The sequence below is a fragment of the Metopolophium dirhodum genome, chromosome 4 (assembly GCF_019925205.1).
Source record: "Metopolophium dirhodum isolate CAU chromosome 4, ASM1992520v1, whole genome shotgun sequence".
Taxonomy (NCBI): Eukaryota; Metazoa; Arthropoda; class Insecta; order Hemiptera; family Aphididae; genus Metopolophium; species Metopolophium dirhodum.
This window is the reverse complement of record NC_083563.1, coordinates 37,466,781-37,492,279: the sequence shown is the minus strand read 5'-3', so window position 1 is coordinate 37,492,279 and position 25,499 is coordinate 37,466,781. Positions and strand designations below refer to the sequence as shown.

General features: G+C 32.0%; 1 protein-coding gene across 1 annotated transcript in view; it reads left to right on the top strand.

Annotated features, from left to right (window-relative positions):
* Positions 1-25,499, top strand: part of LOC132942546 (peroxidase-like) — a 44,396-nt gene that overhangs the window by 16,362 nt on the left and 2,535 nt on the right. Inside the window, exons 3-10 of the mRNA XM_061011073.1 lie at positions 5,086-5,313; positions 7,682-7,852; positions 20,250-20,431; positions 21,245-21,443; positions 22,526-22,723; positions 24,076-24,223; positions 24,289-24,448; positions 25,263-25,433. Coding sequence (XP_060867056.1) covers positions 5,086-5,313; positions 7,682-7,852; positions 20,250-20,431; positions 21,245-21,443; positions 22,526-22,723; positions 24,076-24,223; positions 24,289-24,448; positions 25,263-25,433 — 1,457 coding nt within the window. The remainder of the gene's footprint in view (positions 1-5,085; positions 5,314-7,681; positions 7,853-20,249; positions 20,432-21,244; positions 21,444-22,525; positions 22,724-24,075; positions 24,224-24,288; positions 24,449-25,262; positions 25,434-25,499) is intronic.

Genomic DNA, 25,499 nt, shown 5'->3' with positions numbered 1-25,499 from the left:
ATTTTTTTTTTTATTCAATGAGAGCATGAATTATTTTCTAATCTTTAGTTTTGTCTATTATTGACATGATATTATTTTTAAGTGTACTAAGCATTTAGTGCGAATATAATTATGCTCTAAAATGCAATAATTGCAAAAATGCCGATTAATTTTCGTGACAGTCACAATGGAGAGAAATAATAATAGTGAAATTGTTATTAATTTCTATTAGAGAAATTCGAATGAAATATCAATGACTATTGAACATTCCGACGTAATAATATATAATCTATATTGTTCTATTATAAGACTATAGTGGTTATTAAGTAAGTAACTGTAACAGTTGTGATTAATGAATTTCAGTCGATCATACGAAACGAACCGTATGTATAAATGCATAAAGCGCTATTATGAATCATTGTAAACGTTTAATACGAATGTTAAGTATAATATTATGATTATAACTATACATTATTATTATACTTACACCTTTTATTTGTAATTTTTGCATTTGTTCAACGAAAAAGAAAATCTCGAAACCTCAATTCATCGCAAAGTATCACTTTCATTGAGAATCGAAACTAAAACATTATGCACTGCCATACTATATTATTATGAAGGTATAGGTATTATAGTTTTTATACTATATTATACAGAGCGTTTGCGGGGGGAATCGTAATAATTATATTCTTTTCGATAAGACTGCTGACGACCGCCGAAAGCTCTTTGTGTAGGCCATGACTACAATATGCCGACGATATCCATCCGGTCGAATTTCACCGGAGACGGACATAAATTATTATTTCGGACACGTCTCGTACAACGATTTATTATAATATTATATTATCTTTCATCGGCCGACCGCGAAAAGGCTGCTGCGGCGACCACTTATCTACGATTTGATAACATATATATAATGCAATCAGAATCATAGAATCATACAAATTATTGATTTGTTGTCAAATTACGATTTTTTCCCTTCTCTAATATTATAACATATTAATACAACCACCCAAAACCACTTACATCATCACCACTCTAGCACTGCACCCATCTAGCACCCGTCCGCAAACGTAAGCTCCAAATGTCATCGGTTTTGGTCCCCTACCGCCCCTAATCGCACCGATCAAGGACGTTCCGGTAGCGAGACATAAAAAATATTATTATATTATAATTCCATCAAAACAATAATATCCTAACTGTAACAAAAGGACGGCCCGTGCACCCTGTATGCGGATAGCAAGTCGGTCGCTAATAAATAATATTATCGTGTTCGATGCACGACCAACGATCTGAGCACGAGCACGGGACGAAGCGGCGGCGGGACTTATCAACTCGACAATAACTAATTGTACAACATATTAAAATATGTATTATTCTTCTTCCGGTCCGCTTTCGATTTCATAAATCGGAAACGTTTTTCCGATGTCCGGATGTTATCGTATTGTGTGTTTGGACGACGACGACAACGACGACGATGATGATGATGATGATGGTACCCCGAGGTCACGCGTGTGTCCGCGTCTCAAACAATAGATGGCCTCACCGAGTTTCCTTCGTCTCACAGTTCGCTTGTTTTTTATCGGCTTACGACGTCGACTTTTCAGGTGCCGCGCATACAGCGTATCGCGGAGTACATTACACGAGGTATACAGGGTGTATATGGAAGATAATATTATGCAATTTTCACGTACCTCCCATGAATAGATTAAAAACACCTAATATCAATAATTATGACCACGTACAATCATAATATATATATATATAAATCTATGCGTATACACTATACAATGTAGACATGTAGTTCACAACTCCTAATTTATAAACTTCATCAATCATCATATTGTTATCAATTATTAGAATATAAATTTAATAATTATTATAATTTAGTAATAGTTATTTTTCGTGGTATAGAATTAAACCTACTAAAATAATTTTATTTTTTTGAAAACTGTTTAGAAAGCATTAAAAAAAATAAATATTTTTTTGGATAAATATGGGGCCCCAAAATCAATGGAACTCGTGAGCGTGCCACCCCCCTCCCCCAGGCCATATTTAATTTGGTCTTGAATATAATGTAAGTTTCTATTTCACACCGTGCAGGTCCTTGCAGAACAATTATTACGATGTATCGTAACACGTCGCTTAATTCGTGTACCAGTTACGTAGGTATTATTTTCGCTTGTCCCTTTTGGTCTGCTGTTTCGACGTGTTTTTCTCTTTCTTCTATCACACCGAACGACCTTTACGCCACAGTCGCCGCCGTGCAGGACTTTCACTTGAACCGTTTTCCCGTACACGTTATTATAATATACGACGACGACGATGGTGACTCGCGTGATCGTTATCAGGTTTTCAAACAGTTCAAAGGTGCGCCACGCACGACAAAAATCACTTATTGTCGGCGCCCACTAAATATGTTTTTTCGCTCATCGATTGCGACGGAGTGCCCCGTTTCACGATCTTCGTCAAAGACAACGTGAAAACAGTTCTTAACAACTTATCCTGATGGTGATTTTAAATGATTTTTTAATCCCATCAACATATTAATACTTGTAATAGTTATTACCTAAAAGCGATACGACGATTCTGGTTAGAAAAAAAACTACTGGTTCAAGGAACCCAAAGTTGAAACATCACATCCACACGAGACCCAAGGCCCCTTTTTTTCCTTGCAAGTAGCATATTCACTGACCGAACTGTTTGCATATTGCTTGACCCCCCGCCTCAAGTAGCTTCGTCAATATGTACAACGTTAAATGACCCTTAAAGAGCCTGAAACTACTTTTCTTAGCATTTACTATAGTGTGTAATGCGTGTATGCATAAACTATCAAGGCTCCGTTAGGGTGCACAATTTGTGAACACTTGTTGAACCCGAAGGCAACAGACGAAGAGACCCAACCTTAACCCCCTTACATATTATACAATTGTTCAACGAAAGACCGTTGGGACCGATCGCCTCTTCTCAGGCCGACCTTAGTGCACCACTCTAGACATCACATAACACCTATGTTCCCCTACGTAGAGTGGACAACTCAAACAACGAGTGCGATGATTTTGGATTTTGGATTTTTTTGCTGACGATCTATCGAGCAGTGCAGGAAATTCTCCGAGAGTGTATTGTAGATTTCCATACATGTATCTACCAATGACTGGAGTTTGAGTATCTGCCCTAACCGATCAATAATATTAAGGTGGTTCAAATTAACATGCAGTTAATTATGCAAAACTGAAAACCTGATATTCTAAATTACTGTCACGAAAATCCGTCATAATTTAGAGGTAGCTAAAATGTATAAAAACGAGTTTAAATTATATAAAATATTTACATTTTAAAGGCATGTTGTACGAAAATTATCAACTGATATAGCGTTAATGAATTTTATAATTGTATCTATGTATAGTAATAGTTGCTTATTAGTTAAAAGTTAGTTACCATAAGTGTTGGCTTATTATTTCCAAATTAAATGCACTCATAAAATAATGTTTATTCCAATTAATCAGAGTTTTTTGAAAATATTTTAAATTAGGTGTATTATTAAAACATTTTATGTTTAAACAAAAACAGTTCTTATACTTTTACAATCACGATTGCTTCGGCTTTCCGCTAGATAGCGGACTATTTAACATATTAATTGTCACGGAAAATGAACTTATTATTACGTGGTTAATTTACATGTAGGTACTTTACACAATTTAATTTAAATACAAATAACATAATATTTCTGCAAGTTTAAAAAAAAAAACAACGTATTATAAATTATTGAAAAGCACGCACAACTCTGTATAGGTTACACTTTTTTTTCGTATAATATACTTAGGTCACTTATTATTTTTTTTTAAATCTAAAAGAAAAACTAGAAATTGTCTTAATGTCTTATATTATACACAATATTACCATTGTTTTATTCGTATTTACACTTAATGTGTTATTAAATTGATTATACCTACATAAGCAAGGTATTTTTCAGCAGTAATTTTTTTTTTCATCACAAAAATATATTTCGTCTCAATCTAAAAAATATTATTTACTGTTACGAGAAAGGTATTTCAAGGATTTGATATTTATTTTATAATCTTACCAATGATCATTTTATTCAAATTCCTTCATTTTCAATTTAAATTCAGTATTATAATACAGTAGTACCCAGTTTTTATAAGTGTAAGGTCAGATAAATAACCACAAATTTAAACTCTCAAGTGGTATAGATTCTTGAGTATCCGTCCTTTAAAATATTGTCTTTGCTCTGTACCAACATTTTAGATGAGTCTCCGTATATGAATATTATGTGGTATTTAAAACTATTACCTATAACCTATTATTACTACCTATTACCTAGTGTCCTAGTACAGTAGTACTATAACATTAAGCTTAAAGCAATTATTTGATATACAATACAGATCAATAAAGCACATTTACCTATCACTCTAGTTGAACCAAATCCGCTACTGATATAATATTTAATGAAATGTTTCGATAGGTAATTCAAGTCTTAAACACATCATTGTTCGTAATGCCTGAGAAAATAAGAGAGTAAAAATAAAAACTACGTTGGTAAAGTGTATACGCGACAGCTGCATCGATACTCACACACATCCTATGATTTATCATATCGTAATATTTAAATGGTTATAGGGGGGGGGGATTAATGTGGGAAATTAATATGGGGGATTTTAATCGGGTGCAGCACTTTTCTCATTTCCAATAATTGCCGAATCGCAATTAATACTCGCAATGGCAGTCAATAATGTATTCGGATTAGACAATTTTTTCGCAATGTTCTGCGTATCCGTCAAAATTTCCACCTCAACACGTCGGAGAAAAAAAAAATAGATAAATAATAAAATAATATGATTCGGCACAAGGTCACTCATCGTGAAACTGTTGCAGTTTAATCGACTTTTGATTATACCGTCCATCCTCGTGCCTAATCCGACGCACGGTGCCGTTTCATCGAGCACCGCGTGTTTCAGACGAAACGAAAAACGGAAAAATCAAATAATAATACAACTGCTATGACATTGCCGTGCCCGCTGCACAACTGCAGTGTTTGCGCGACCTATCTGTACGTCTGTTTTGTCATGATTTTCGTGTTTTCCGCAGGTACAGCCGACTCTCCAGCCGCCGCCGCCACCGCCGGCGGCACGATGGTCACTGGCGCCCAGAGCGTGGCCCAGCAAAACGTGGCCGACGTTTGCCTGACCAGCATACCTTGCAACCCTCGAGCTCGGTACAGGAGCTTTGACGGCAGTTGCAACAACTTACAGCAACCGGGATGGGGCTCGGTGAACACTGCGTTGGTCCGACTGTTACCAGCCGCTTACCAAGACGGTGAGTAAACGCAAACTATAATATTTATATGACATGACATTATGACAATAGTATAACGATAATAATAATATTTTGTTATAATAAATCGATAATTGTTATGCGTATAGTCGTGATGAGTACGCCCATACTCCTTGTACTGAGTACTTAACCACCTACCACACTTTTAACATCATTCGACTACACCCAAATGTTATTTTTCGATTTAAATTGATTCAAATTTAGAATCAACAGTCATTATTTTTTGTCAGCTCCTATTTTTTTTTTTATTTTTATTAGCTTTTAGTCGGATACTATTACAGGTCAGCTCCTATATTTACCTTTAAACCGTATTATTTAATTAACTTTCTACTATAATGCGCTTGTTTCACTTCTTACATATTATATTAAACGGTAATCAAACCAATTTTAAATTCACAATTTTTCGTGGTATAAGCTACCAGTCGGTAACGGTGCGTACTGCATACATAATAATATAGATGTATGTTCGAACATTTAGATGACATAACTACTATAATAGTATGTACCTATATTAATTATAAAACACGTTTTAGACAATATTTATATAGATCTGAAACGGGTCTGCTCTTATTTTTATGTACAATAATTATAGACCGAATCGGTTTCGCCAAGGTTATGTACTTATGTAATTACCTATATGTAACTATATCAAAAATATAAATCGATACACTGGTAAATAGTGCGCTGTAATTACTTTAAAACGGTATTTCAATATAAGGTGTTCATTTAGCGATTACTGCGCGTCAAAAAATCATTTTGAATACGTTATGTTATTACCGTTTATTCTTGTCGTCGTACTGCTTAGTTCGATGGAAACAAGGTGAACCTCTTGATAGTTAAAATTGAATTTTTTGTACGTTACTGCAAAAGCAAGACTTGCGATATCATATAAAATGTCCAGTAAATTTACTATTTTTACAAATCCGAAATTTCAAATGAAATATAGATTACATACATATTTGATTTACATTTAGGATGCGTAGAACTGATATTATGTTATGAAATGTATAGAAGGTATTACATATTATATAGACTACGCGGGTGTATATAACATTATATGCTATACTCATACGGACATAATATATTTCACTATAAAATCTTTAAGCTTTTATATTCTCTTCCATACCTATTTCACCGTCTCGGTAATTAACGAGTCCTCGAGGCTTTTTCAACGTAGGTAGTATAATACGTCACGTCAGGATCTTCATTGAATGGACGTGTAACCATGGTTACTTCCTCCGTTCGAATGGTTATTTGAACACACAGAATTTATATAATTTATTATTATAATATACACGTAGGTATATTACGTGCTACTACAGAATATACGAAAACTACAGACATTTATAAACTTTGGTGGTATCAATTTTCGTCCAACTTTAGAATTTTGTATGTGAATCTCATGTTACTCTTATAACACTTTTCTACAATATTGTCTATCGCAGAGTTCCAATATTCATAAACGAAATTCGAAGCTATTACAATGTGATCATTATTATGATAACGTGTCTATAATTATTATATTAATTTTAGAAACGATGTTATATATGCTATATTATTATGTTATTTATAATCACACCAATTAATTATTAATTAGCCAAATATTATGGTTTCTGATCAGCGTAACGAATTATGGAATACTATTATGTCGAAGGCGGGTAAACTTGACGTAATTTAATGAAGAAATTGTGACTTCGAAACTAGTTCCGTTTTAGCTTTATAACCGCCTCGGGACATCCTGAAATCCAATGCACTTGACGCCGATGACTATTCATTCGTGTTTTCACATATAGGCTCATAATATGCAGAAAACATTTGTAGGTACTTTCTTTTCGAAACCGGTATCATAGGTCCAAAATATGCCGGACCTTAGTCGAAACTTTTGGTTGTGTTTATTATATCCGGAAGCCCGGTTACAATTAATGTGGTTTAATAATTAATAAATACGTATAATATGACCAATAATACGGTCGACCCTTATACTATTATATCGTGAATCGTTAAAACGTGCGTTATTCCGGCGTCAAATGGATTGACATTATATTATTAGGACTGAAAACAGAATTTTATTATTTCAATTGCATAGTTACAGGTGTCTGTAATAACACATAATCGACTACCTACAATTTATAATAATGCGTGTATTGGACACGTGCCTTTTATTACCATGTAGACTGGGTTTAGTCCACATTACGGGTTCTGCAGTCGAAACTAATAACTATACTAAATAAACTCGCCCCCTTGTAATGAACGATGTTAACACAACTCGGGGCGTATGCATCCGTATATAATATGTATGATATAGGTAATTACAATAATAATTTCTACAACCGTTGTGTGTTCGGTTTAGGTGAGAGCAGACCGAGATTGACCTCATTCGGACGGGTACTTCCCAGCGCTAGGCTGATCCGTACGACGCTGTTCCCGGAGAGGAACGTGCCTGACATACGATTCACGCTAGCCGTTATGCAGTGGGCGCAAGTCGTTGCACATGACGTCACTCTGCTCACGGAGAAATCCGGTAAGTCGATGCGAAAATATTATTATTATAGTGCGTACGTATAGCAAATTGCAGGTACCTATATTGTACGACATGCAGTGTACTTAGGGTGTGTTTATGTAAAACATCCGAAAAACGCTTAACGAATGTAAACGAGCAAACGACAGTCATTATTATATTATGTCGTGTTTGTTCTCGAAGCTGACGTTATCCCAACACTACGAAATACGTCTTATGATATTTAAGCTTTACGACGTTTTGGAATTTAATTATCTTGGGACGGTGTTGACTTTTCTTAAACTAATTATATAATATTATATTGTGATAATCATGAATTGATTACGCGTGTAAAAGATAGCTTAGTCTGCTGTATACAGTGTTAGGAATTATACATTAAACCCAAATAAACAAAAAAGACACGTATTCCACGATCAACGTTAAGTAACCGATGTCTCGGCAAAGCAAAAAAACATCACGACACACCCGTTATCTGCAGGTGAATTGTTTAAGTCAAAACGAGCTATTGATATTTTATGTATTCTGAAAGAAAGTAAAATCGAATAGTAAAAAATAGAAAATATAACATTGAATAATATACAGTACGCGTGTTGATAGTATACGATTTGTTATTGTATAATATAAATATATACGCGTACATGTTCTGAAGTGGATAATAATTGATGTTTGAGATTCGAAAAAAATTGTTATATCACATATTATCTACACTAAGTTTGATGAATAATCTCAATATTATGTTTATTTTTCATGATATATTATAATATTATGTTATACGTCAGACGTCTTATTCTATATAATATGCTTGGATTAACGTAATAATGTTGTATTTTAAAGTGTAGCGATAAGAACTATCATAGTATCTGTAGGTCTAACACTCCAATTACAGTATAGCACTGGTTTTAAAGGAGTGTAACCGTATAAGCACTTTATCATTAATTATTAAATTCAGTGTAAATGTTTTACTTTTATTTTTTTTTTGAAGTATCTAGAAACATCCTTCAAATAATTCTCGGAATTTTATGAATAATTGAGTTTAAATGTGTATATTATATGTGATACCACTCCTCATATAACATACCTAAGAGGCTTATACACAAACCACTTTACCGCGGTCAACCTAAAGTGCATACTCTTCATATTAGAAGTAAATCTTCATCGAGTTAATCTCTATTATATCAAGAATCATTAATGCTCAAAAAAACATTTACTGTATTATGTTATTGATCGCTTTGTGCATAGCCGAAATAATTAAAAAGATAATTACTCATCAGGTGAACCAAAAAGTAGAAATTTTATATCTATTTATAAAATACCAATTTATTTTAGAGTTATTATTTTTTTTTTACAAAGGCTCTGTTTTACTTGTAATTACAAACAGGTATTATATTATATATGCGCTAAAGCTTCGGATGCCGTATTTTTATTAAATATATTGGAAATATCGTGGACATCACATAAATAGGACAACTGAACTACGATAATATAATTACATACCTGCCTCTTACACATTAAAATAATAACAGCTCGTATAGTCTATACTTTAGTCTTTAATATTATGATGATATGACATAGTCACATATATACACACGTAAGATATCCTACCACCTACGTACCTAATACGGTATGCATAGGAACATGCAATGTGTCCAAAAACGGAGATCTTCGTTTGAACCTTACAACAACAACAACCGTTGAGATCAAAATTTTTTAAAGTATAATTCGTGAAAAGTTCGATTGATTCTCAATCAACGAATATCAAACGTGAAATTACATTTTCAATAAGACCAATAGTATTGTGTAAACGAACATTTTCCGACATAACTATACAACTGCGACACGACAATGAGTGATCTCGCGGGCGGATTTCGTGCAGGGCGCCCTGCAATACGTACCTTTACCACGGGCGCACAACGTGATTTTTACACGTATGGGATTGGTGCACGTGACGAGGTCGTGGACTTGACACAGTTTCGGTCACGGTTGTATAATATAGAGGTATGCGCACCACTATCATAGTAATCGTAGGTGCACTTAGGGGGATCGAAAGCGGAGATTTTCCGCCTCTGTTTATAATAAATTATTGCACGCGTGATTATTATTGTTATCAATAATAATCGCATATTATGTACGTGCAATATTATATATATATATATATATACGACATACGTACATACAAAATATTTCAAACGGTGTGGCGATAACAATATCTTTCTATTCTAACAACACAATAATCGAGAATTCATCCAATTTTAATGGCGTTTTAGCGTGGATAAAATCGAAAACACAGGAAAGGAGATCTCAATCATTATAGTGTGGACTTTAATACGAATTCAGATATTTTGTTCACAGAATCTTTCAATTGATCGTAGTTCGTTGAAAATGGGTCCTATTCCTATAAATTGGAACTTACATAACTGGAGACTGCGATCCACTGTAGAAGGGGGGACCTCGTTAAACCAATTTGATATCTCCATTTTTAAAAATACACGACATGGAAAATTTTTGTTCAGTATAACACATATTATAAAGTTTTGTTTGTTTCATTATTGGGGTGAATTTACCTATTGTTAGGTTTAAAGTTATGAGGTCATTTTATTTTGATTTCTATCGTTGGTTTTTTCCTGATATTTCAGTTTTGAATTGAGTTATGACTTTACGAGTATTTTTGAATTGCAATAATGTTTTATATTACTTTTGTACTATTGTATCAATATTAATTTTAAAAAGTTTTAAAAAAGTTTATACTACTTTGTAAAAGTCTCAAATAGTTACGGTTGCCCGTAATTCTAATACTTCGACAAGTCTCAGATTAAAAAGCTTTATTAGTCCATATTATTATCATCGTCGTTTGAATATTTTTTTGTCGAAAATTGTTTTTGTTTTTATATTAACAAGTGGGTATAGTTTACGTTCGAATAAAAATCTTAGTCATCTTATAAACATAGGCATTGGCTGCGACACAAAAGAATAAATAATATTATAAACTGTCCATATTATTATTATTATGCGTTGATCAGAATAATTAATAATAAGTAAAACAGCTCGAACGCTGCACGACAAGAGGAACGCTCGTCGTCTGATGTATATTATATGGGTGCATAATATAATTTGCGCCGTCGCCGTCGTCGAGGTACCCAGTGATGTAGACAGTAGGTAGACACACGAAACGATAATATTATGAATAAATAAAATTACAATAAAATATAATACACTGTCGTTTAAATAATAATTACCCAGCGGCGGCGGTTACGGCGCACGTCTTCCTCATAATATGCACACATACACTTACGGACATGATGAGTGTGTTATTAAACGAATCGCGAGCGTATAATATTACGATAGTTTAGCGTAATGAGACGACGTGTCAAAACAAATGCCGGCGAGGTCTGCGTGTGCAATAATGTGTTATACTATATTATTATTATTATTATTATTATTATAATAATATAATATTTTGTTTTTTTTTTCGGTCGTGCGATCGAAAGCGTTTTTAATTAATCGGACGCGACGCGATCCGAGGCCGTGCGAGTCTCTACCCCGTGCAGAAGCTGCAGCATTCCGGTCTTCCCCGTTTTGGACGGGCAACCGAGGTCGCTATATTATCCGCGCGCGTTTTCCCTGTAAGACGATATATAATATTATTTTAATATTACGTTATTATTATTATTATTATTATTATAGTCATCATCATCATCATCACCGCCGACGTCGTAATAACGCATAACATTATTATACAATATACAATATGCAGTACCTATATATAAATGTATGATAAACGCACAACTTGAATGTTATAATATATTATCGTGACATTGTAAGCCGCACCCCCCGGATCAACCATCGACGATCTACATAATATTATTATTATCTACCTAACATTAAATTATTGTTGTCCAATATCCTGTCTCATTATTTCTATATGTGAATACATACCATATAGTGTTTCAGTATTGACTGCTGTAGCATATTTAGAAAGGGTGTCTAGAATTAAAAAATGAAACAACTCTCATACTGTAAGAGTGTCACAGACAAACCGAGATATTGCCTAACATTCGTGTTTTTTTATTTCATAGTTTTTTACTCAAAAGTCGGAATTGATATTATTTAAATTCAAACCGAGAAGTTTCTTTATCACTAATTTCATTAAATTTGATTGATCTTGCTTTTATTTCATATACAATATTTATATGATTAAATTATATACATGATTTTACTTTTAAATTAATATTTCGTACAGACTATTATAGAGCGTGTGGAGGACAGACACTACAGACAATATTATCAATATAGGTAATTATTATAATATTATCGTTACAGCAATCGGTATTCTTAAACAACGTTTTTTCGTTGGTAAATTATTATGTTTACACATTTTTAATCCATTTCATACTAGAGCCCGGACTCTAGATCAATTTGTTTTTGACCTAAGTCGTGACTCGCGAGGACTCGTCGCCGCAATACTTACACATTATGACCTTTAGCTAACGTGTGCACTGTGCAATAAAGATTATATATACCACGTTGACGGTTAACCGCGTATGGTAAATGTTCAATACACTTAGCCAAAACACCCAGTTGAAAAAAAAGTTAAGTACATTTCAAAATGTGTAAAATTTTTAATTTTTAGCTTATATCACCTATATAATATAATAACTTACCCTCGGAAATAATTTTTTTTGACTTGTAATATAATATTATGCATCGACGAGGGTGGGGAGTAGGGACTACATATTATAATATATTATTATTATATATGGATATACTGTTGTTTTATTATTATCGCCATAGGCGGCACACTATACCTACATTATAATAGATCGCGAAAAAAAAGGATGCGGTTAATTTTATCACGACGCGTGTGTTCGGTGGCCTTATCGAACCACACGAATCGTTGCGTTTCTTTATTCTGCAGCAGTTATTTACATGCGCAGGCGTATGTTATAATAATAATAACGTGATACCATATTACCGGCGCACTGCACATAGTTCTTAAAACGAACATTTTGTTCATTATGCAGAATAATAATAATAATATCATCCTCGAAAATGCAATTTCAAAAATTGTCGACGTTCGAAAAAATAATAGATGATAAAAATATTGTGTCAGTGTGTTACGACCGTGATGATGATATTATTACCATTCGAATAATATGGAGTAAGGACAGACTTCTTCACCTATACATTTTGAAATATAACTGTGTTCGAGATAGTATAACGTAAACGGTTTAATGTTTTCACGAGTTCGCCTGAAAATTGCAGGAAAACAATGAACAACTTGACGATTGTAAAACAATGCGCAGTATAATACATAGTTATTAAATAATTTAATTGATTGAACAGTATAATGGTGTGCCGCCGGATGCACTATATTTAACGGACTTTTTTTTTACAACTGCAGTCAAATGCATTTAATGCGACTTCTTTTTCTCTGATCGATTTCGATTGTGGGTGTACTGTAAATCAAATCGTATATCAATGAACATAATAATTGCTTACTTCTCATTTAGTTTTACTCACCCATATAATTATCTAAATGATTTACAATTGCATGTATGGACCAGGGTGGGGTGTTCAACCTCTTTAGGCGGCGGCCAATTAATTGTTTTATTACTTGCGGGCCGTATTCTTAGTAAAAACATGTATTAAATGATGAAAAGTGGACTTAAACATTTGCATCTCAAAATAAGACGATGCCGTGGGCCTTGGTCCACGGGTTTAAAATCCCCGATATAGACTTTGAAAATTGTATTGTATCGTTAACAATGTAAAAGTAATAATCTTATAAGTATATACCAAAAAAAAATGTGCACATATTTTAATAATACAAATTCTGTAAAAAAATTACTCATATTATATTATATTCTAGAAATTATTGTTTGTTTTGAAATATGCATTAAAATGTATAAAAAAATGTTTATAATATTCGGACGTTTTGTTCTCAGTATTTGGTATATTTTGGCCATGTTAATTAAATTAACTAAATCTGTGTATAACAATATATTTTGATTTCATTACAAAGTTCACGTTAAATTTATTAAAAAGATTTAAATGACATACAAATATGCAGACGCACGAATCCCTGAATACTTGCAGATAATAATATGCTCTAAGGTACAATATACAATATTGTATTATCTCTATATAGGTACCGTAGTCGGTATTTTAGAAACTCGACAAAACGATTACAATATTTTCAACGGAAATGACAGTGTTCTTTTTCTATAATGACTGTGGTGGCTATAGTGGATTTTCATTTTATTTCATACTTTTAACTCAAAGAATAGACGGAAAAATCTCTGTTAACGTTAAGAATATAATATTATGTCTGATAAAATCTTAAATTGAAAAAAATGTCTTTTCGCCATTATGCGAAGCACTTTACTCCCATTTCGTGTCGTAACTCTATTTTCTCGTGGTGATAAATACAATCTCAACAATTTAACATTTTTCAATAGGTTGGTAAATGATGATTTTCTTACAATCTTAATTACATTAAACTTATCATCGAAGTACTTGAGATATTTTAAACTGAATTATAGCCGATCAATATTGTTTATGTTGACTACACCTCTATACGTATTTGTTTTAACGTCAATAAATCATAAACGTACAAATAGTTGTTACAAACGCATTAGAATGGAATTTATTTCATTCAATATTATATGAAAACAGTTGTTAAGATCTAATCAACATTATAATATTATGCACTTGATTTCAATAAGTACTTCCGTAATGAATCTAATATGGGTTTGTCAGATTACACTTCATATTATTTTTTCAATCAACTACTCACAACGCACTAGTTATAAAAACCTTATTTATTTATAAATCTTACCCATAGGTTCTCTTCAATATTCATTCCTATTTTTATGGATTATAAATCATAAAGTCATATACATTTATGATTTATCGCGTTAATATTGTATGAATAAGGTACATTTTGACACACGACAACTTGTAAAATAATAATGTATCTTCTAAAGTTCTAACGTTTGCTAAAATGAAGTGCTAATTGTACAGGTAGTATTAATAATTTAACAATATTGTTACCTCAAGAATAAACATTTAGTCTATACCGGGACGTTAACACTAATATCAACGAACATAATTGTTTTACTCGGTTTATACTCTCGGCTGTAGTTGTCTACGACGATGACGACGAGTTAATCGTTGTAACATTAATAATTTGATTAACGTTTTGTACGACGTGTTTCGCATTTATTACGACTATAATATATATATACAATATTATACTATTATGTGATATTCTAGAACTGTGTACATAATTAATATAATAAAATAATAACCGTATTATAGCCAGGTAGGCGTTTAATCGGATTACGTCATTACGCATATACTGTCCGGTGGCTTTCGCCCGGTCCGCATGGCTTATACAACGACGATTATAATATACTATTATAGTAGGTGTATATCAATATCGAATTTAATTCATTATATTTTAATATTCGTGTGAGTCGATATAATTATTATAATATTATAACAATATGCGCGATGATTAAACGCACGGCCGTCCTAAACGGGATTTGGTAACAGTAGTTTTTTTTTCACTCGAATATCGTTGAGCCCTCCGGCGAGTGGTTGTTGATAGCCGATACAGCTAGTAAGTACCAAATTCACTGCGACACAAAATAATTAGAGGTGGGTCGAATGTTTTAAGTTCGAAAAGTCGAACCGAACTTAGGTGTTCGGTTCGATTTTGAAAGTCGAACCAAGCTTTAAAAATACTGATCCGAACCAAACTCAAACAAAAAGTACGAAAGTCCATAATCAAATCGAACTTCAAAATAGTTCAAAACCAAAAAAAATTCCAACACGTCAAACGGTTCGAACCAAACATTTTCCGGGTGTTAATTGATTACTCACTAGATCAGTACTTCAATCGATAGGTACCTCAGTTCGTGTTCGGTTCGACATAAGATTAAAAAGTTAGGTTCGAGACCATATTTTGGAGTTCAGCCCACCTCTTATCATCAAACATAATATTTTCAAACATGCGAATATTAGTAACAATAGTTTTAATAGCTTTGAGTATAGATAAAAACTTAATGGTAATAGCTAGGCTGCAGCGTGCAATATAATATTTATTGCTATGTGTTTTATACGACGTCATGGTATAATATTATTGTTTATTGAGTATACTTAGGTACCTATATAAACTATTCGAATAGGTACGCCAATAAGCTGCGGTCAACTGACGACCTATTCGCTGGAGTATAATAATATTATAATATAATATTGTCGTTAGGTATTATTATCTTTTTACTACCTGCCTATCGTATCAGAGTTACGTAAATTATCATCTTTATATCTGACATATTATCTCCGCAATACACGGCTATATAATGACAATATTTTATTCACCAATCAACGATTCGGCATTAAAAAAATTTAAAAACCTACATATTATTATGACGTGAGGATTACCACGCGAACGATAAACTGTTTATTACATCTTTAGTGTACTGTTGCGTTCGAATAAATCTGATGATCATTGGTCATTGGTCAACTTGTTATTGCTGCACAGTGCCCACGGTACCTATAGGTACAGGTGCAGGCTGAAATTGTTGTGGACATAATAATATAATAATATATTAATTATTAATATGTTTTCTATGCATTTTATAGATTATTATTACAAGTGGTGTGATTTTAATTTGATTATTTGACGGTTAATTTACGGAGATTTCTCGCCATCGCGCGTCCTGCAATGCTGGTGCCTATAATAGCGTATACGAATAAAAAATATCTAATCACGGTTTAGAATTAATTTTTACGCAATCGTTTATTCTGACTGACGGGAAAACGTATAATGAGCCGAGGGGATGCGCCTTGAAAAAAAAACACATCAAACCCCATACATTTTTGAATTAATATTTCTATCCGTTCAAACACGGGATTTCAGTGGGTTCTGTTATTGTTATCGTCACCGACGACGACTATAAGCCCATTTTAAGTACATACGCACGCCGACCAGCAATCGACAGTGATTTTTACGTAACTCCGTTCGTTTGCGCATGTACACGAGCACAACTACTGCAATTGTATATAATAAATTATGTATAATATTATAATAATATATTGTTATTATTATGGTCTCGCTCGTGATCGTTTTCGCTAACGAAGCGATGTCGTTTTCACCTATTGTCGTACACAATATAATATATTATTATTATAAATGAGTCGGACACTCGGACGGCTTAGAATTTATAATAAAAAACATGATACATCATATTTTAATCATTATCATTGTTTACCACTGCATCTGCAGTATAGGCATATACGCTTGGCGGAAGAAAGCACATAATATTTTAACACTAACGAGTTGACTATAGTGTTATAGAGACACATGCCTAATATAACAACAATAATAATCGGAATATTACATTCAACATTGGTAGCCGTCGTCGTAATACGCGCCGAATGATGTACGTTTTCTCCCGATACGCCCCCCTCTCAGCGCCTCATCCGCCACCAGAATTCCGCTCAGCTCGGCTTTATATTGACTTTGAAAATCGCTCGTGTGCACAGGTACACTCGATGGGAACGCGTTATAATGTAATGTGTATAATAATACGTGTGTGCTCGGAAAACGACCGTCGTTTTGTGTCGAGTCACACGGCCGGAAACGGCAAATCAGTCCCGGTTGACGGCCTCATCACGCCGTTGTACCTACGTCTTGTCAGGAATAGAAATCCACTATCGCCCATCGCGTTTGGTGAATATCGGTTATTACAACGTGAGCACGTTTAGTTTTCCCAGACGAAGAGATCACCGAATATATTATTTGAGTGCCCGAAAATGCGATAAATTACAATATATATATTATTATTATCATCACCGATAATGCAGTTTACTCGGCACAACAATAATAATTATTAATTGATATGAGCCGCTTATTATGTAATATAATACTATTCACCTATCTCTTGTGGGGTGGTTGTGAATTGCACCGCTATGTATATGCCCACGGGATGTGTTGACGTCTTGAGATTGACGCAGGTGGGTTTCGAATTGTATTGCATTTACAAATTTTATTTTCGTTTATGTACTGTGATTTATTTGCCACGTGATCACAGAGATTCATGATGTCATGTAACTATGTAAGTTATAAGATATGTTTTACAATATGGAACATAAAGTGTTCAGCGCCATTGTTTTCAATTTTCGGGTATTCTTGTCAAAGTATATGCGTGGATGTCATTTTATGTAACTAAAATTCAGTTATAGCATTTAACTAGAATTTCGTGTTCAGACGATAATTTTTTTCGTTAAAACCTGTTTTGTGAGTAGAGCACTAGAACAATATAATAATATAATAATAAATAATAATAATATAGTAGGTTTACGTCGTCGCGCGCGTCTGTACGTCGACGATATAGTGACCTTCCCTGTTTACCCGTTATATTGTGCGTGTTACAATATTACTTTTGTATTTTTAGGACTGGATAATGTGTTTGTATTGAGAACTATATAGTAGGTACATAATAAATTATGATATTACGTAAATATAAAAAAATCCTATACATGACCGGTGGAGTATACGTTTAAATATATAGTTGTTTATGAATGGGTGAAAACTCCAAGGCGCACTCTTTGGGCAGCAGACGTACCACGTACATAATTGAAACGCATACAATTATAGTCGATTGAGGTTACAAATAAAAATTCTAAAAATGTATGCGTTTTTTGATGAAGTACCTGTGACCTGTCTAAAACGATTAGTGAAAAAGTGAAAACCACTCAGTGCCTTGACGGCAATAACCATGTCAACGCTTCTTTTTTTATTTGAAAATAACGGTTTTATCCATCACATACTCGTTGATTCATGCGAGTAATTCAAAGATTCGTAGAAAAGCTATCATATTACTCATTGTTAAAATCGAAAAAAAAAATAGTGATTAATAATTGTTCAACACAAATTAAGGAAAAAACTTAAATGCATTTCCTAAATACCAAATGGAATCCAATTACAGTTACTTATTTAAAAACACTTAAAAATGTTAGTTCTATATCATGTCACGTTTCAGTCTATTAAATTTGTTAAATATTATAAAATATACATGCTGAAATAAATAATAATAAAAACTACATAAAAAAGTTCAAAATAAACATTTAGTACAACATTGTATATTACTAAAAATCAATTTTTATTTTTCTGAACTTTTTATAACGAGCATTTTTTATTAGAAAATCTTTTATGCTTTTATTTTAAAATTTTCTATTTTATGTATAGAGTCATCGAATCCTATAAAAAAAAATTTATCCAGTCTACCATTTGATGATTCCTATTTCCTAATACTATATGTATTTATTACACCATGTTTACAGCGATTCTCGATTATTGATCTTAAGCTAAATATAACGAGTATCAAATAATGTTTTTATACTTTCCTTACCTAATAATCACTTTAAAAAAAAATATATATATATATATTACAAAAACAAATTTATATATTTTGTATATAATTTAGTAATTATTGGTGATAGGATACATTGAATTAAAATATATTTTTACTGGAGAAAAATAAATCATTCTTAAAATGTATTATTTATTGAAATAATTTGTGTTGATCAAACAAGTTTAATTAATGTTATGAAAAGTATAATATGGAGGTTAAACGATGCATTTAATAGTGTAATATTAAATTATTTTGACTTGATTTATATTTTCTATTGGACGAAATAAATAAATAAAATATATGACATTAATCATTCGTATTATTATTTTAAAATTTATTGAAAATATTTCTGACAAGCTAATTATAATGTAGGTATAAGTAATATATTATGTAAAAAAAAAAATTTCGAATGCTTTTCACTGTACAATTTTTTTCCTTAGTGTAGAAACCTTTTGACAATGTGTTACGTTGTAAATACAAGTTGTATATAAATTATAAATGAATGTAATAATTGTTGCTGGTCATACATGTACCTACCTATAGTAGTCACGAAATGTTTTCTTCCTGTTATTGTTGATTTGGAAAGTAAAAAAATTAAAACAGATAAATTATAATTCATGTCACCATATGTCCAGTGTACATAACATTGCGTGCCTCGAGGGTTAATTCTTTCTAAATCCGACACTATTTTTCATATTAAATTAGAAATTATTATTTTACTATCACGCGTGGATATTATAATGTTGGTAGGTACCCTATATATTTTGTTAACGGAAACGAGGTAAACTCGAACATAATCTTAATATACATATTCCATACTACATTATATTAGATTATTGATATTGCCATATTGCTTGACGCCGTTGACTCGCCCAAGTGTATTACAAAAAGAAAACTATACTCACTTATTTTTCATAAGAAATTGTTTGAAACAGTTGTAGCTATTTTTAACTAACAATATGTTATGTTTCATTTTTCAGCTCCCGATTGTTGCGCCAGCAACGGTAAACTGTTGCCCATCGAAACTCTACATCCCAATTGTTTTCCCATCCCCGTACCTGCCAATGATCATTTCTATTCCAGGTTCGGTACAGCGTGTCTACCGGCCAAAAGAACTGTATCATCAGACGATTTTGGGTGCACCTTAAAACCACAGCAAAAGGTTTGTCGACTAGCTTATCGTTAATTAATTTATTCATATTCCCAGTAGTACTAAGACCCCTTAGAACTCTTAGATTTACACCATGTGAAATATTTAGTAAAAATAAAACCGTTTAGGTGTATCATTCATTATAATATCTTTAACTTCACATCTGTATGACTAAATATAAGGTCAAATGTATAATTATTATTATCGTTTTAACTAATGCAGACGTGATAGAAATCAAATAAAATGATAAGCATTGTTAAGGATTTCTTAATTAAATTTGATAATTTAATATTTTAACAGAGTCATCCAGTACCTTTGAATTTTAGTTATTTCTGCATAACAATCGAATGTACAAATGGAATAATATTAAATTATTCTGTACATTTTACAAACTTTAATTATATTTATTCGATGCCGAGTTTTGTTCCTTTTCTACAATCAGTTAACTTTCTTTTCGAACTTGTACAAGTTGTTTTGTTTATTATAATAAATTATTTTTTCGTCAATCAAGAGATTGTAAAATTGAATTTTATATAACTGCAGTTCGATCTAGAAGGCAGGCAATTTTAAACGTTTTCAGTTTTCGATCACGCATAATAATTATTTATATTACGTAAAGACAAAAAACCAGAGTAGGTAATTTAATTTTAAAAAAACATTTAACAAGAACGGTATTTTGGAGGATACGAATTTGACTAGGTATATATAATATAGTATATAATATGCGTAGTGCATACGCGTCACAGTTGACGGAAAATCGCGTGCGTGAAAAGCGCTCCTCAATGGATTGATCGATTTATATTAATATTTTATAATCACCCGCAGGTGATAGCGACGACCCATTTCCTGGATGCTTCACTCGTGTATGGTGCAACGGGCCAGACAGCAGGAAACCTGAGGTCGTTCAGGGCGGGCAGGATGAGGGCACAGATCACAAGAGACGGCCGAATGTTCATGCCAAACGTCAACACTCCCACCCAATCCTGTAACGTTGCTACAAACACAGAAGTCTGCTACAGATCAGGTAATATAGAAAATCTATTGAAAATTAAAAATTAAAATATTAACGTCAAAATAATGCATCAGTTTTTCATTAAAATTCATTCTTCGCTTAAAATTTGCGCGATTTATATTGAAACTTATAACAATCGATTTTCCCACTCGTCGCGACTGAACTCGATTGAAACGATTGCCTGCATTTTATACCTATGACTTTTTGACCCATTATATGACTGCTGGGTGTATGTAAAACGAAATAATTAAATCATTTTATATTTCCCATTAATATATTATTATATAGTCTTGTGTTAGTTTGGTCGAGTAATCGGGTCAAGTCTTACAGCAGCAGTTACGGTTGTGATGGCATCGTATTTGTTTATGTTGTTCGTAGGCAATTTGTAGCCAATTAAATATGACATAAATTCACATAGACTATAAACACAATAGTTAAATCCCACACACAAGGTGGTTAAGTTTAAATGGCTGGATTACAATGTGTAGGCAGTAGGTACCTGTGCCTCGTGTATTTTTCATGCGTTATAAAATTTAATTTTCTGTATCCTTAAATCACGATGGTAAAATAAAGTTATATCGCAGCATTTTAAACAACTGCACCTATATTTACATGCCACGATCTCATCAAAGCCTAAAAATCTTTACTTTTATGTTTTATATATTTGAACGTGCAGAAACAGTCTTGAAAAATCAAAAATATTTAAGTGTGTGGATAAAAGTATTATTATGATTTTAATTTGTAATACATTTTCGAATACATTTGAAGTGCATATGATAACTCTAATACGCGTGTTCTGGATATGTTTTTATATTTTTATTCGTGTGCAAAATACTCGACCATAATAATGGTAAAAAATCATAATACAATATTGTCACGATTGATAACAATATTAATCTGAAAAGAGAAACTCGTATCGTCAAAAATAATCCACCAAACGAAACTCTGTTCTTATAATATACCCATTACACACCACGAGTCACAGACATCAAGTGCAAGCATCGTTAATAATAATAATTGTACAGTGACTTGGGAAAAATGTCGTGTTGTATGAATTATTTTAAAACGTACTAATTTCTGTCTGTCTCGATTAGGCGACGGCCGAGTTAATCAACATCCCGACATGGCCGTGTCACAAGTGGCCCTTTTGCGGTTGCACAACTTCTTAGCGACGGAGTTTGCGCAGCTCAACCCTCAATGGACCGACGAGATACTTTACCAAGAAGCAAGGAAGTTCGTCATCGCCATCATCCAGCACATCACGTACAACGAGTTCCTGCCAATTTTATTAGGTAATTTAACTAATTCGCCAATGTCGCCATTAGGACGACGTTTCGTTTTTCTGCAGCAGGGACAAAACAATATTATAATGATATTATTATTATCCAACATTAAATTACAATGTGCTGTTATAATAATGCACTTACGTCCAATTGTATTTTTTGTAACAATTTGCATAGTAAAATTATTTAAAAATTCAAGTTAAATATGTATAGTAATATAGGTAGGTAGTATAATATAATATACCTACTATATACAGATAATATACAGTTTCAAACACTGTTTATTATAATTATGTGACTAAGATAAATAAATTATACCTCAACGTCTTACCATCTATAACTATAAAAACACTACAAGTAAACATAATATTATAATATAGTTTGAGATCATTGCTCGTTTTTTTTTTTTTATTTAGTTATATCCATACAATGTTGTATCTAAGAGTAAAAACAAAAAACTACAAGATATTAACTTGTTATAATAACCATACAAAATTGCATAAATTGTATTGATACTATGCGTACGATGTGATAATATGGAAATCGATGACTACTTATAATAATATTAAGAATTTATAGTTATAGAAAAAAAATAATAATATTATGTTACCTATTCGTTTAGTAGTACAAAGTGCAAACTAAATTTATTTTTAATAACTTACTGGTTACTTCTTATTATAATATTGTAACAATGGTATGAAACTAACATATATAGGTTAGTACCCAGTGAATAAAATTAAATCGTCTTTGATTTAATTACATAGTAGACAGTATATTTTCTTCGATGAAAGTAAATAAACTAATCAGACATATTAATAAATATTTTCATAACAATGTTTAAATTTCATAAATCGTTGAAATATTGAATATTTATCATAATAAATTCATAACTAAATTAATTAAACTGGATTCAATCAGAATTCAAAATTATATTTATCCAAAACTTTTCTTGTTAATTAATAGTTTATGCAACAAATACGACTTTATTATGTATCCCTAAAATACCAAAACACTAAGATTTAAATCCTTCGACATAATAGGTAGGTATATAACTTTTTTGAACACATGTGTAAATAAATACAATAGTTCAAACCCGATATTAAATATTGATCCTTTCTTTCTTAAAAGTTTTACCACATGATATTATGCTTTATATTAAAACAAATTTCATAATACCTATACAATATAATAGTATGTAATATCTAATACAAATACAAACCATTAGATAACTGCTATAAACATATTTTAAATGACTTAATAGAAACAAAAAAACTAAACAAAAATAATGACGAAAATAATAATAACTATATCAAATTAGTTGTTTTTCACCTTGTGGGTAATAATAGTTTTGTTATTTATAGGTGAAAATTATGTTCGTGAAAATGGCATCTCCACGCTGAAACAAGGTTATAGTAATTTGTACAATTCAAACATTAATCCGTCCACACTGGCTAGCTTTGCTGGTGGAGCATTTAGATCATTGCACAGTCTGGTGCCATCCGTTTTTAAGTGAGTAAAATAAATTACTCAAATACAAAAGAGCAAAGTACCTAATTGTTTTTCCAATTGTTCAGCTTGGTGAATGAAGATCGCGAAAACGGTGGCGCACCAACACGTTTTAGTGAATGGATGAACAAGCCTGGTATCATACAAAGACCGGGTAACTATGATATGTTCCTGAGAGGCATAGCGACACAACCTCAACAAGCACAAGACATATTTTTCAGTGAAGAAGTGAGTACTCACATAAATGGCATTATGATTTATTACTTTTTTTTCGTCTAAGTTATTCACGTGAAATAAAAGATAATACCACACAAAGGTTTTAGTTTGGTTGAGACGGAATCGATTAATAAATAATTTATTTAATTAATAGCTTATTAGCTATCACGTTCATTAATATATTAAACTATTCCTGTAGGGTATGTATAATGAGCGTGTTATAAAAAATCATTACCTATATTTTTTTTGTTAAATTAAAAACGCAGTCGATTAACACGAGGAAAATATTTAATAACATACCGAACAATTTTGTAGGTTCCGATTTTACATCATATAATTATTATTGATTATATTATTATAATAAGTTCGGATTCTCATTTTTTTGAATTTTTTTTTTTTGTACATTTTCTTTTTTTATTGTAATGCAGTATTATGAAAACACAAATGAAGACGACCATTAAACACAGATTTATCCACCAAATAATGATTTGTTTTTATTAATTTAATCGATACGGTAAAATAATCATAGATACTATCATATATACTTTGATCATAATTTATCACTAAATTAAGATAATTAACTATATAATTTTGTTTACGATTTAAATCAATTATGAATTATAATAACATATTATACTTTCGTCGACAACATTTTATATAATAATTACGATTAATAATAATTTTGTTTACGACAAAGTTAAACACTCGCAATAATTGAATAATCTAAACGTCGATCAAAAATACATGGGTATTATAAAAATATAAAAATACTTAATTACGTATTGTTTAGTTGAATATTTAAATAATGGCTTTTTTTTATCTTTAGATTACCGATTTGCTGTTCAGAGCGAATGGACCTCTTGGCCAGGATTTGGTAGCGAAAGACATTCAACGTGGTCGGGACATGGGAATACCTTCTTATAATCACTTTAGGACGCTATGTGGATTACCGAAGGCTACGACGTTCGATGATATCAGAGATGTCATGGACGAAGAGGTAATTTTCTTAACAATAATAATTAATCAAGGACTGTTATGACTGCGGAAACTTAAAAACACTTAA